Source organism: Larus michahellis, chromosome 12, assembly GCF_964199755.1.
Source record: "Larus michahellis chromosome 12, bLarMic1.1, whole genome shotgun sequence".
NCBI classification, from domain to species: Eukaryota; Metazoa; Chordata; class Aves; order Charadriiformes; family Laridae; genus Larus; species Larus michahellis.
Genome location: NC_133907.1, coordinates 11,023,432 through 11,036,800, shown reverse-complemented (window position 1 = coordinate 11,036,800; position 13,369 = coordinate 11,023,432). Strand labels below are relative to the sequence as shown.

General features: G+C 45.8%; 1 protein-coding gene across 1 annotated transcript; it reads left to right on the top strand.

Moving 5' to 3' along the window:
* The first annotated feature begins 1,570 nt into the window (after window positions 1-1,570).
* FITM2 (fat storage inducing transmembrane protein 2) lies at window positions 1,571-4,879 on the top strand. Its single transcript, XM_074605303.1, has 2 exons — window positions 1,571-1,780; window positions 3,777-4,879. The coding sequence occupies exons 1-2, from the start codon at window positions 1,608-1,610 to the stop codon at window positions 4,417-4,419; spliced, it is 816 nt and encodes a 271-aa protein (XP_074461404.1). The 5' UTR covers window positions 1,571-1,607; the 3' UTR covers window positions 4,420-4,879.
* Window positions 4,880-13,369: the final 8,490 nt, after the last annotated feature.

Sequence of the window (13,369 nt, the reverse complement as noted above, 5' to 3'; positions counted from 1 at the left end):
CACGGCGACGGCCGGTGCTTGGACACCACTTTCAGCTCGAAATATCACAGAATCATGGAATACCAGGTTGGAAGGGACCTCAGGGATCAAACATGGGCAGTGAAAAGGGGCAGGAGCATTGAGAGCCTCAGAAATACTTTTTCCCTCTCTCTGAAGCCCCAGGAAAAAAAGTGAAAAAATTCTACTGAATGAAGAAATTCTTAAACTTTCTCTTGACTGTCATGGTAGGACACTCTCCTTCAGGGGAGCTGCCGCCTTCCTCTAGAAGTACTGGATGCTTATGTGTAGGATGAGAGAAAGCAGCCTCAAGTTGTGCCAGCGGAGGTTTAGGGTGGATATCAGGGAATATTTCTGCGCCAAAAGTGTTGTCCAGCGCTGGAACAGGCCGCCCAGGGCAGTGGTGGGGTCTCCATCCCTGGAGGGATTTAACAGCCGTGTGGATGTGGCGCTGAGGGACGTGGGTCGGTGGTGACAGGGCACTGCTGGGGTAACAGCTGGACTCCAGGATCTTAAAGATCTTTTCCAACCTAACCTATGGCATAGATCCCACACCCCACGAGCCCCTCAGGGGTCTCTGCCGGTGCTCTGCAGGCGGTCAGCCCACCGGGTGACGGATCCGAACCGCTGCCGCCGTTCCCGTCCTGACAGGGGACAGTGGGGAAGGGACGTTTCTGAGCACACGTCTTACCCCGCTGTCACTGACACGAGCGCGGGCCCCTCCCGGTGCGGGACACGTGGCTCCCCTATGGATCCCCAACCGTAACACGGCTCCCGCATGGATCCCATACCATAACGGGGCTCCCCTGTGGATCCCACACCGTTACACAGCTCCCACATGGATCCCATACCGTAACAGGGCTCCCCTATGGATCCCCTACCGTAACACAGCTCCCGCATGGATCCCATACCATAACGGGGCTCCCCTGTGGATCCCACACCATTACACAGCTCCCGTATGGATCCCATACTGTAACGCAGCTCCTGCATGGATCTCATACTGTAAAGGGGCCCCCCTATGGATCCCATTCCATAACGTGTCTCCCACATGGATCCCATACCATAATGAGGCTCCTCCTACCATAATGGGGATACACGATGGATCCCATACTGTAATGGGGCCCCCCTATGGATCCCATTCCTTAACGCATCTCCCGCATGGATCCCGTACCATAACGAGGCTCCCACATGGATCCCATGCCGCAATGGGGCCCCCCCATGTATCCCACGCTGCAACGGGACTCCTGCATGGATCCCATACCCTAACGGGGCTCCTCTATGGATCCTATAGCGCAACGCCCCCCCCATAGATCCCATAGCATAACACGGCCCCCACACGGATCCCTTACCGCACCGCCCGCCCCCTATGGATACCACACTGTAACGGGGCTCCCCTATGGGTCCCACACCGTGCCGGCCCCCCGTGCACCCCACACCGCCCTGCAGGGGGCGCTGTCCCGCCCGCCGCCGCGCGGCAGTACGCATGCGCACCCCCGCCGCCGTTCCCGCGCGGGCGCCGCCAGGGGGCGCGGGGGCGGTGCGTGGGTGGGCGGGGCCGGCGTGTGACGCGGTACGGCGGCCGAGCGGGCGGGGCGGTGGAGGCGGCGGCGATGGAGCGGCTGGAGCGGAGCGGCCGCTGGCTGCGGGCCGGGCTGGCCGGCGGGCGAGTGAGCCGCAGGTTGCCTTGGCTGCTGCTGGCCATCGTCCTCCTCGGGTCCGCCCTCAAGGACGGCGACCTGGTGCCCGAGACGCCCATGCGGAACAAGCGCAACCCGCTCAACGTGTGAGGAGGGCCTGGGGGGCCGGGGAGGCCTGCGCCATGGCGGGGGGGGGAATAGTGGGGGGCGTGCCTGTGCTGGGCTGCTGAGGGGGCTAAGTGGTGGTTTCTGTTAGATCTCGCGGTCTTAACGTCTGCTACAGGCTACAGGGCCGTAAGACTTCAGAACAACTGGAGTTTCTTGCTCAGTTTCTATGGGAAGGGGAAAAAGAGGGGTTTTCCCCCTTCTTTAGCTCCCAGGTTATTCCTCAGGTTTGAGTCAACTGATAGTTATTGAACTGATTTAAAAGCAAGCTGAAGAAAATAAGTAGTTTAGCGTCTTATGTTAAACTACTTATAAGTAGTTTAGCGTCTTATCTTTTCTAAAAGCAGAGTTACTGTGGTCCTTTCCTAGTACTCGGGCAATGATTTAACTGGTTTAGTCATTCTTTAAAGCTACACTTGAGCATTTTGAAGGGCATGAGGAAGGCAATGGGCTGGGACAGTGCACGTGCACCATACCTGCTACAGATCAGAAAGTAAAGCTAAAATTGCTGTTTTCCCCTGTGACTTGGGGAATTTTGTACTTTATTGATTCGGATTTGTTATTTGGTGACGTGTGGGAGAGGAGCCGCTTTTAGTGCAATTGAAAAGAAAGATTGGCAGGAACACTTAAGAGAGTGAAGTTGATGTTACAGTAAAAACATGCTACAGTTCAATTTTCCCTTTTTAAATAGAGGAAGGTTATCTGTAGTGACAGTTCCTGAAGCAGTTTTTCTCCCCACAAATTACTTGCCTGCTGCTTTGCTGGCAGCAATGATATCAGCGGCCTTTTTTGCTTTTAACTGTCTCAATAAAATGAGGGTTTTATTTTCAATTACTGTTCCATGATAGCAGCTGTAGTTCCCACACAGATGCCCCCTCTACTGTAAAATGAAGAGTAATGGAGGTACTCCTCAAGATCCTAGGCAAGGCCCTGACAGTTTTTGTTAGGGTCCTAATGAAGATTCAGAACTCTATTCCTGCTTGGTTTTGTCTGAGGTGATGATTTAATGATGACTGCGTGTCTAGCAATAGCTCAGCCATAGGCCAGAATTCTGCCATCTCTTTTTTTCAAACTGGGATGTGGGCAAAGAGGGGGCTGCACAGTTCCCTTCTCCCACCAGCTGATAGGAAGCAAGCTGCATTGGGAGGTACTAAGGGGAGAAAGGTGATTGTAGACTTGGTCTCCCTAGCTTCTTAGTAAATTCACTTATACCTGCTCCACTTAAAGATTTGAAGAGGGCTAGTTACGCAATATTTTCTCCTGTTAAACAGCATATCAGCACATCATCAGATGATTTTTGAGATCTCGTAAGCATCATAGCAAAAATTTTCAAGGCAGTGAGTGAATTTAGAGATGGAAGGATCTGTCTTTGCTGAAGGAAAGCTCTTATCAACTGAAGGGACAGCAAAGGAACAAACATATTCTGCTTCTTCATTTATTTTATAAGGTGATAACGGAGGACAAATTTCACAGGCTGATTAGAGAAAAGAGTCATCCCTCCTCCTGGCTGTCTTATTCAGTATTAAGAGGGTGAGGTGGTGAAGCAAAGATAATTGAGATGGAGGAGGAGAGTCAGAGAAAGGGTTACTGCGATCAGGGTGGCAAGCTAAAAATACATTCTTTGCAGCTGCATTCTGAGTAGGGCAGAGTTGAGCGGGTTTGTAGGGTAAAAGCAATTGCAAAACTGATCTGCAAGTCTACTGCAAGTCTGAACAAGGGCTCTAGGTCTGAGGGAACACTGCCTGGGAAACAGTGGAAGTACCCAATTGAGGGAGTATTCAGGTTTTGGGCCCGAGAGAAATAGTGGGGAGACAGTTAAGATTTTAGCTATGCTTTATTTTGAAGGGATGGCACAAGTGTCAGATTTAGACAGCTCTAAGCACTGACCTTGAAAACCTGCTTCTTCAAGCACCACCACTTAGCTCAGGTCCTGTGAAGTTTCACACATGGATGTTTCTCTTGTTTTTTCTCTGGCAGATATTTTGTGAAGGTGGCTTGGGCATGGACGTTCTGGCTTCTGCTGCCCTTCATCACAGTCACTACCTATCAGTTTGCCAAGAGCAAGTTCCTCTATGGTACCACAAAGAGCCTTTTGATGGTGCTGCGGCGTCTCAGTGCACTTGCGGTGGGCACTGCCATCTGGTATGTCTGCACCGGACTCTTCATGTATATCGAGAATCTCACTGGCGCATGCTCTACCTCGGGTAAACTCAGCGAGCCTCGCCGGCTGTATGCCACCAAGCAGGAGTGCCACCAGGACAACGGGATCTGGAATGGTTTTGATATCTCAGGGCACTGTTTTCTGCTCTCGTACTGTGCTCTGATGATTGTGGAGGAGGTGGCTGTGCTGGAAGGCTTGTCCATAGACCAGAACTCTAAGCTGCGTGTTGTGATCAACGGCCTGTTTGTTTCCTTGTGTTTTCTCACCATGATCTGGGTGTTCATGTTTCTCTGCACTGCGGTCTATTTCCACGACTTCAGTCAAAAGCTTCTCGGTGTGCTGATAGGTCTGTCAGCTTGGTACGGGACATACAGATTTTGGTACTTGAAACCCTTTTCTCCTGGACTACCTCTTCCAAATATACCTTTGAGTTCAAAGAAATACAGTTATAGCAGATAAGTTTTAAAATTCAGTACTGGAGTAGTTGAATGTAGGAATGGTTACTGCATTTCCACTGTAAAGAGGAGGTGATGGGCTGGAGGAAACCAAATCTGTAGTAGCTGATGACTGGCAGGTGGTAATGAGCTGCTTCCTTGGGAGGAAAAAAAAAAAATTGGTATTGGAAGAGATCTGCTCTTGTTTAGGAGTTTCTGACTGGCGTTCTCAGCAAAGAAATCAGAAGTTGGATCTGTTTTATTAATAAATGGAGGAGCAGATCCAAGGCTGACAGAGGCCTTTGCTCTTTAAGAGCTTGACTGATCTCAGATTAATTCTCTCTCTTTGATTTATTTATGTCAAAATATCACTGATGATCCAAACCTCATACTACTTTATTATTATTTTTTTTTTAGTACTCCTGTTTGTATTGCCTTATGGGAAAGCTCATAAGGGTGCCAAGTGTTGCAAAAATATCAGTACTCATTAAAGCAGTATATAGCAGTATATGTTCTGCTGTGAAACTGGAACATCTCATGTTATCAAGCGTTAAATACATTGACTTGCCACAAATGCTTCTTAGCTGTCTACATTTTCTGCAACAGAGAGTAAATCTGAGATTAAATGTCTTAAGGAGACTTTAAGTGACTTTAAACTCATGCCTGCCTTTAAAGAGGAAATTCTTGAAAAACAGCCTTAACTTTCTCCTTGTGTGAAGTATCTATAATAATATTTTGTCATTTTATTCTTGACACAAAAAAAACAAACTCCTTCCAATTTTGCTAAAAAGTCAAATATGAGAATTGTGGTTTTAATTTTTTTTAAATCTTATGAGTTGCACACTTTGCAACGAGTACTTCGCAGTTTGTTTCTTCTAGAAGAACAATGGTATTCTGGTGTTAGGAACAAGTTAGCTTAACCTGCTGTTTCCCAAATAGTCTGCTTGGTAATGAATGAAACACATTGTTTATCATAAGAGCTGCAAAGCAGCGTGCTTGAAGCAATATTTATTCTTGCTTATCCAGTAATATCAATAAGCTAATTAATTTTGATTGCACATAAAGCTGTGGCCACTTTTGATGTGGCTGGAAACCCACTACTGAATAAAACACTGCTGTTGTATAATGAATAGGTATGAAATGGGATGGGTTTACTCATCATATCAATCAACCATTTAGCATAGTTTTTATCTTGAAAAGCTTTTTATTATTTCGTAAAGGCTTATTCATGTCACAACTGCACAAAATTTGTTTGACAGTTGTAGTGATGAACGAGACAGCCAACAAGGTCTGTGGGCAAGGCTGGAGGTAGTGTCCGCTAATCTGAGAGCAGGCTTGATCTGGCTGTAGCGTTTGACTCCAAGGTGATTATTTTGCTGAATATAGGGTGTGATGCACCACACTCTAATCTCGGCACACTTCTGTTTGCCATCTCAACAGCTCTCTTCCAGCAAGAGAGCAGTAGTGTTTGCAATAAATACAGCAGTATTAATTCCACGCTTGTGGTCTGCCTCTGAGGAGAGCTGAATTCACTTGAATTTCCACTGAATTCAGTGGCAGGTGGGAGTTGTGCGTCCTTAGAACGTACAAATCTCGCAGAAAGAAGCCGTTTCAGGAGGTTACGTATTTTCTGTCAAGCTCCTCCTTTTGTTTTTGCATTGAATTGCCTTTTAAGCTGACTCTTTGGAAAATTTGCACTGATTAACTCATATTGGGTTTAACTAAATTTGTTTAAACAACGCAAATTCATTTGCAGACATTCTTTTGATGTAATGTAAGCCTGCTCCAAATAGAGTTAAGCTAGACCGCAAGCCACTTTCACCATGACAAGGGATTATATACCCAGAAGGTTTTCTGATTCATTTCATTAGATTTAAGTTTCTATTTTAGGTTATCTTTATGTAACTTTGCTATATAGACATGGCCTTGAAACAGGAAATGCTGTTTATTGAAACCAACTGACTTGCTGAAATTATCTTCAGTTTCAGAAATGTTTTGTGCAATCACTATATGGATATTTCTGTCCACTTCTAACCAGTGTCATACAAACTTCTTATTATGGAAATAATATGGGATATGGTTATTCTCAAAACTTTTATTTAAACAATGAAAGAAATACACTTAAAAACTTTATCGGTGTTTGTGTCTTTGAGAATCTGTTTCTGATGTCCGTAAGGATACTGCCGCTGCTCTTCGTTTCCCGGAATGATCCAGCCTCGCGGTGTTTTTGTGACTTCTAGATGCATGATCAGACTGACATTGATAATTCCACAGTATTTGAATGAGTTAATATAGCACAGATTCTCAAAAGTACAGTGTGTAAAAAGAAACCAAACAAAGACAAAACAAAAAAAAAAGCCATGCCTGATAAAAGCAAGTTTCCCAATGTGTGCCTGTTACGCCAGGCAGCTGATTACATAAACAGGGACAGTTGCTTATTGTAGCAAAATGAAAGCCTAATCCATTGAAATATATGGAGGAATTCTCGTGGCTGTAATACTGCTTATGAGTTTGGAAATCTTGGCGTGTGCGTCTTTCTCGGTACCCAGAGCCCATGTGCCAGCTGTTGGCTTAGAAAGTTCCCCTGGGCTCTAGACCATTTCTTTGTGCTTTTTGACTCATATTTTGGAGTAAGTCTTTGCTTCCTTGTACTGAAAATGAAAGGTTGCAAATTTTCTGTTCACATATTTGCCATCACCTTTATCTGACTTCCTTCCCTCTCCCAAATACACTTTTATCAGTAAAACAAAAATGTGGCCCCTCTACGACAGATTTGCAGCTAAAGAGAAACAGCGCTGTGAGTAGTTGCATTTGATGTTCTCTGCCAAAGGCACGAATCAGCTGTCAACAGCTATTGTTAATTTGTTTCAGTTTTTTTTAAAAAAAGTGTAACATTTTAAAGATAAATTTTCACATTTTGAAGTGAATTCCAAAAGACAGCAGCTGTAATCACAAGAAACACTTGATCTTTTTCCTTTGTCCCTGGTCTTGTTCCTGTAGAGCTGTCTTTCTGTGTCTGTAGAATTACTTAGGGAGTTTTTGTCTCCAGCAAATTACTGGCATGTTACATATTTGAACGTACATTTGCTAATTTTTCACTGCCTATGTTTGTCCAGCCTGTTTTGCGAGCTCCGTATCACAGCACTTCGCAGAAGCAGCGTTTGGCCTGGCTGAGGTGGATGAGACCGTTCTCGGTGCCTTAAACATTTTCCTCTGCTGGAGCCAGCAAGGAAGGGAGTCTCAGCTAGAACATGGTGGGAAGATTAACCGGAGTAGGATTCATTTCACTCTTCACTTACCTGGGACGCTTTCAAATGTTTGCGTCACTTGGAGGCAAGATCAGGCAAACAGGAAAGTTTCGATCTTTCGTAAGAGCCATCTGAACAGTTTGGGCTTTAAACGTCTCTGAGACTGGGGTTGGATTCTTCCTCAAAGTCTTTGTTCAAAGCAAGCCTGCTCTTTGAATGCTTCGGTGGTGCTAAATAGTATTCTTGGTTTGCCAATTTATTTGTGTGTACTGAAACTCGGGTCATGGAGCGGCTGCAAAAGTAAAATCCTGCTTTCTTGACAAAGCGAGAAACACCCAGTTCTGCCCCGTGTTGCGCTTTAGTGGAAAATGTAGGGGCTGCTGTGATATATTAAATGCTTCGAAAAATCAGGCTTTAGTTGTGAACAGTCTATGGTCACTTTTCTTAGTGAAATAGTATCTGTTTTTTCCACCGTAGTTTAAAGCAGATCCCCACAGCTTCTCTGCAATCAGCCTTTTCCAGCTCTTTTCCCTTTTGATCAGCCTGCGTTTATCTCTCTCCACTCAGAAACCTGTTTCCTGGGACTATTTCTTTCATAGCTTCACCTCGCTTCCTGGAGTGCAGATTAATAATAAATGCTCTTTACCTCTGCTAGATGCATGCTTTCTCTGTGTTTTGTCTACGCCTCTTTTAAGTGTTTTGCCAAAGCTTAAGATGAAAAGTAATTAATACTCGCAAAATAGGCTGTTGTGGCTCTGAAGTCTTAATTAACTGTTGTCAAAAGGGAGTTGGTCTGTCACTGAAAGTGGTGTTCACCTGGAAAAAAGCACAGGCTTAATTCACTGAAGCAGAACTGTGCCTGATGTGCTTGAACTCCTGGAAGGAAAGAGAAGGTAACGTGACGGTGCCACTTGGTGCGGCGGTAGAGTTAGCTTTGCCCTTTTCTCGGGAGCACACGCTGCACTTTGGTACACAGTGGTTTCACCCAGGTGTTTAGTAGGAAATTGCTAATTCATTTGACTATGAGAAGGGTACCTTAGGGCTTAAACAAAATATATAACGAGAATGTAGAGGTTACAAGTTGGGAAAGCAGAAATGGAAATTACTCTCAGGATTGAGGGCAGTCCCTGAAATTTCAGGCAATTATGTAGTACTGTTTAGTCTGAAAGATTATTTATTTTTAAACTACCCTCTGTCCATCACAAAACGCAGGCAATGCCGTGTGCCTTGTAACAAGCTGAGTAACGTCTCTGTAAAGCTTTGGCACTATAACATGGCACAGAAAATAAGCAGTAGGTGAAGAGCTTTACCAGCCTTTCAGGAGAGCTGAGTATCAAGGGAAAGAAGTATTCAGAAAAATGCCCTTTTTCAATCGTGCTTTTCCTGACGATGGTAGGAGATCTGCACTTGTACTGTGTGTCTCCCTAGTGGGGTAAGACTGAAGAAAGGAAAGTGTGGCACCAAAGTAAATACAAATGATGATTATTTTTTGTCTCGCATCTCTGAAGCCTTTTTGCATGTCCAGCCTGGGTTCGTTTTGCAGTTTTAGGTCACGTATTCCCTCGGTCACACAATTTAATGCATTTAATCTGTGGGAAGCGTTGTTGATGGCAGCACAATAAATAGGCATGTCCTCAGTGTAAATGTCAGCTCTCTTTGGAAATCTCTTCCCTGAATCCTGCGCAGCCTCTGTTCTGCGGAGCCTTCGCTCTCTCCTGGGGACGGGGAGATGAGCAGTGCCAAGGGGTTACGCGCGGCGTGACTGCATCAGTGACAGCCTGAACATCATGACTCAGGGCTGGAGAAAATTCAGCTGAATAGGTTGTGGCTCAAAATAGTTGATGTGATGGAGAAAGCCATGCAAAATTAATTGAAAATAAAGATGATGCTAAGGCCTCGAAGCCTGTTGGCCTTATATCCAAATACGTGAATTTGGAAATCCACGCCCAGCAGGATTGTGGGGATTCGGAATGGCACTCGGGGTCTGCCCTCTGTGTTTTGCAAATAATGGAAGTGAGCACGGATTTAATGTGTGCTTGATAGAGTGTCGTTCTAGACCACAGCTCTTCCCAGCACTGTGCACTGTTGCTCCAGCTTTGCCATAGCCCGACCTGACTGGTTTGTTTTTCAGAAGAATGGGAATGATAGAGGTTTGAGTTTTTTAAGAATTTCTTTTTTTTTTTGGTTGATTGTCATGATTTGAAAGTTAAGAGAAAAATCACGCCAGGGTGGGTTTTTGTCTTATTTTGTTTTCTGGGGATTTTTTTTTTTTTTTTTTTGCTTGTGGCCAAGAATCTTCCCAATTGCTGTTCTGTAGTGGTTGGTTCCGAGGGCACGGAATGGAAAGAAATTGCTTTTGGTAAGCAAAAATAGAAGAGTGTTCCAGGAGGCTTGCAGTGGAGTGACATGACCTTGTGATGTAAAGAGCATGTGCAAAACAGCGCGTAACTCTGCAGAATGCTTAATTCTATGTCAAGAAGTGCCTGCAGCATTATAAAGCACCCTCAGACCTGGTTACGCTCTGTTCTGATTGCAAAGTAGCTTTATTTGGATAACTCTCCTGGAGCTAAAAAGGATTTAGGTCGCGGGAGAGATGAAGTGCTGGTAGGAAAGGGCTGAGACAGGAGGCAATGAAAGTAGGGGGTTGGATGCTGTTATTTTTACAGAAAGGCTTCTGAAGCTGTCACTGGTCTGTGCTGTTAAGAGCTCTCTAGCAAGACCGTGTCTCCTTCATTTCTTAGCAGTTCTTTCTCAGCAGGTGGAAATGGGAGGTGCAGAGCTTCACAGCCCCTGGGCTCCTGGCGACAGAAATGTCTCTGGAAATGGTCATCTATCCCCGGCTGTCTGCGGCCGGAGGGTGAACTCGGGGGGGTCCAGGAGAGAGGAAAGGGGTAGGACGGAAGAGAGGGGTAAACAAGAAAAGAGCGGAAAGAAAAAAAAGTCGATCATTGTGCAGAGGAGAAAGACAAAAAGGAAAAAGCCCCCTATCGTGAGCTCCCGAGGAGCGGGTAGAGGTTGACACTTTGCTCATCAATATTCTTCAGCATCGAAGTCGCGTGGAAACGGGAAGAATCTGCTTTGGCAACGGCGTCTGCCGTCTGCAGGTAGAGCCTTGGCGGGCAGCACGCAGGTTACTGCAGTCCACAGCCTCTGCCTTCGCCGCAGCTGCGGTCACAGACAGCTGGGCTCTGACAAAGCAACTCTTCACCTAAATTATTTATGCCGTGTGTGGTATTCTTCCTTTCACTGGGAGGCGTTACAAGCAGACTGTGTTCTCTCTGTTTAATCCTTCAGAGGAAAGCGTGTAAAATGGAGAGTAAAAGACAATGACAGTAAATATGTAATTTGGAAATCAGCATGAGGGAATTTGTTTGTCATGAATGTGCTTTATCTCAGAATACGAGTTCTAGTGTTTTTTTCACTACTGCTTAAAACTTTAGATTCAGTGTTAAAGACGGCTCCGCCTGAAAACCTCTCTGACTTACCGCTGAGGCCGTGCTTTAGGGGTATGAAATCTCTCCCTGTCCACACCACGCTCACGCAGATGTTTTTGTTCCCAGTCACACCTGTGGGTTTGAGCTTTTCTCTGGGCGCAGCCTGAGAGTCCCCATGCCGGGGACTTTTTTCTGTCCCACCACGGCAGAAGGAGCTTTTCTGCAGACTTGTGTAGTAATAGCGGCTTTGCTGATGGCGTGAAGAGATGTGAGGTTACCTCCTTATCCTCCGCCGCGCCACAGATAACTGCAGGTGTGGAGTTACAGTCGTTAGCTCTTAGGTTGTACATTATTTCCTGGATCTTTGGTTATTTAGTTTTTAACCCCATATTATCATATTTTATGTTATCCCTGGCCATCTCAAAATACTATTATTATATTATCCCATATTATTTTAATCCTATATACTATTATTATATTATCCCATATTATTTTAATCCTATATATCTCTGAGGAGCCTGAGGGTTTAGTTATTCGCACTGCCTGCGTTGTGGATCCAGTCGGGGTGGTTTTGGCTTAGATCTTGATGACAGCAGTGAACGCTACCAAACACCACCTGATGTCAAATATTTTTCACAAGCTTTAATGTTTTCTGTTTGCTGTTCTCAGGTGGGGAAGCCCTTCATATATTTTCACAGCAGAAAGAGGGTTTCCCTCGCTTGAAGGAACAGCTCTTACACCATCCCCCTTTCCTCCTTAGCCAGGAGACTGAAATGGCAGCGGGGTGGTATGGGTGTTTCTTTTCCTTCAGAAACAGAGCAAGACTCAGAAATTAATTTCTGAGAGGGCCACAGGATGGTCACTAAGTATTCTTAGAGAGCCCTTGATCTCGATTTCTTTGGCAACCTGTGACAGACAGGCTCTGTGGTGTGTTCCCCGTCCTCTGGCAAGCTCGGTTTTGAAATCCATTATTCTGCATGGAGAGGTCTTCTCCATCCCTTGAACAAGCAAAGGAGAAGGCTGCCAGCCAGCTGCAAGACCGACATGTACATTTTTCCATTTTTATAATTGAGTTTTTTAAGCAAAACCTGTAGGAGTAAAAAGATTTCAGAAGCTGTAGTTGTACAGATCTGACCATTGGGAGCCCCTTAAACAGAAGCTGGGGAGGGAGGAGGGAGTGACAAGGAGGGAGCTCCTCGTGGGCTCGCTCGGTGTCATGAAGCTCCGTCTCAGAGGTACTTGGAGTGGCTTGGACTTGACAACTAGCCCCTGATTTTATCCACTCTGATAATTAAAAGTTCCACAGCACAGACAGATTTTAGGGCCCTGAGGTGCCTAGAAGCACATTTGCCTCAAAACCACAGAGATTTTGAAGGGTAAACACTTGCTGGGGTAAATAAGTACACACATAGAGTAAAGCCAAAGAAGGCAGGCCCCTAACTGGAGCGGGATCGGGTACACAGGAGGATTTGGTGCAAGATACCTCATGAGCCATTCCCTCTGTTGCCTGGTGCGGCCAAACCAGCGCTTCGGTGGCAGCAGCTGCCACAGAATGGCTCAGCAGCAAATCCTATGGTGTCCCAGAGCAGAGGTTTGCTCCAAATAGTATCTCTGAGGTGCCTCACCCTCCAGCCTTACCCCTTGGGTGCTGCTGTCACCCCACGCCTTGCTGAGAGCAAACCCTGAAGTCCTAGAGTGAGAAAACAGATTTTTGCTGTCACTTTCATATTTCTGTGTAGGGAAAGCGCTTTGGGCAGCGAGCATTGGGCCAGCGCCTGTCTGATGGCAGGGCAGTGCGGTGGGCTCCCCTTTTAAATGGAACTAGAGCAGAAAAAGTCTGATTAGTCTCAGATCAGCTACAGCCAAAGCAACTTTTTATGACTGCCTGTAATCACCACAGGGCTGCTTATAGTAACTCGCTAATCTGGATCGATCGGGGTGGTGACATTCATCTCCCGGTTCGTTTCAGCGTGCTCTTGAACATCAATCCAGCCTCTGCCTGTCACAGTAATTGTCTTTTATCGCTCTCCCGGATTGCTTTTCCCTGGAGCAAAGTCCTGGTGTCTTTTCATTACCACGGCAGGGAAACAAGGCTCAGCGACAGGGAGTAGCACTGATTTTTTTTTTTTACTATTATTTTTTTTTTTTACTATTATTTTTTTTTTTAATTTGGTCTAAAACAAAGGCGCATTAGTGGATAGTCCTAGCTGAGAACCTGTACTAAACTCATCACTGCAGCATCTTTGGCTTCCCACGAAGCGACGCGGCTGGCAGCTCTCACGTGTTGCTCCAA

Coding starts and splice junctions, on each gene's coding strand:
- FITM2 (XM_074605303.1), top strand. CDS start 1,608: ATGGAGCGGCTGGAGCGGAGCGGCCGCTGGCTGCGGGCCGGGCTGGCC. Junction 1,781..3,776: donor AAGCGCAACCCGCTCAACGT/GTGAGGAGGGCC, acceptor TTTCTCTGGCAG/ATATTTTGTGAAGGTGGCTT.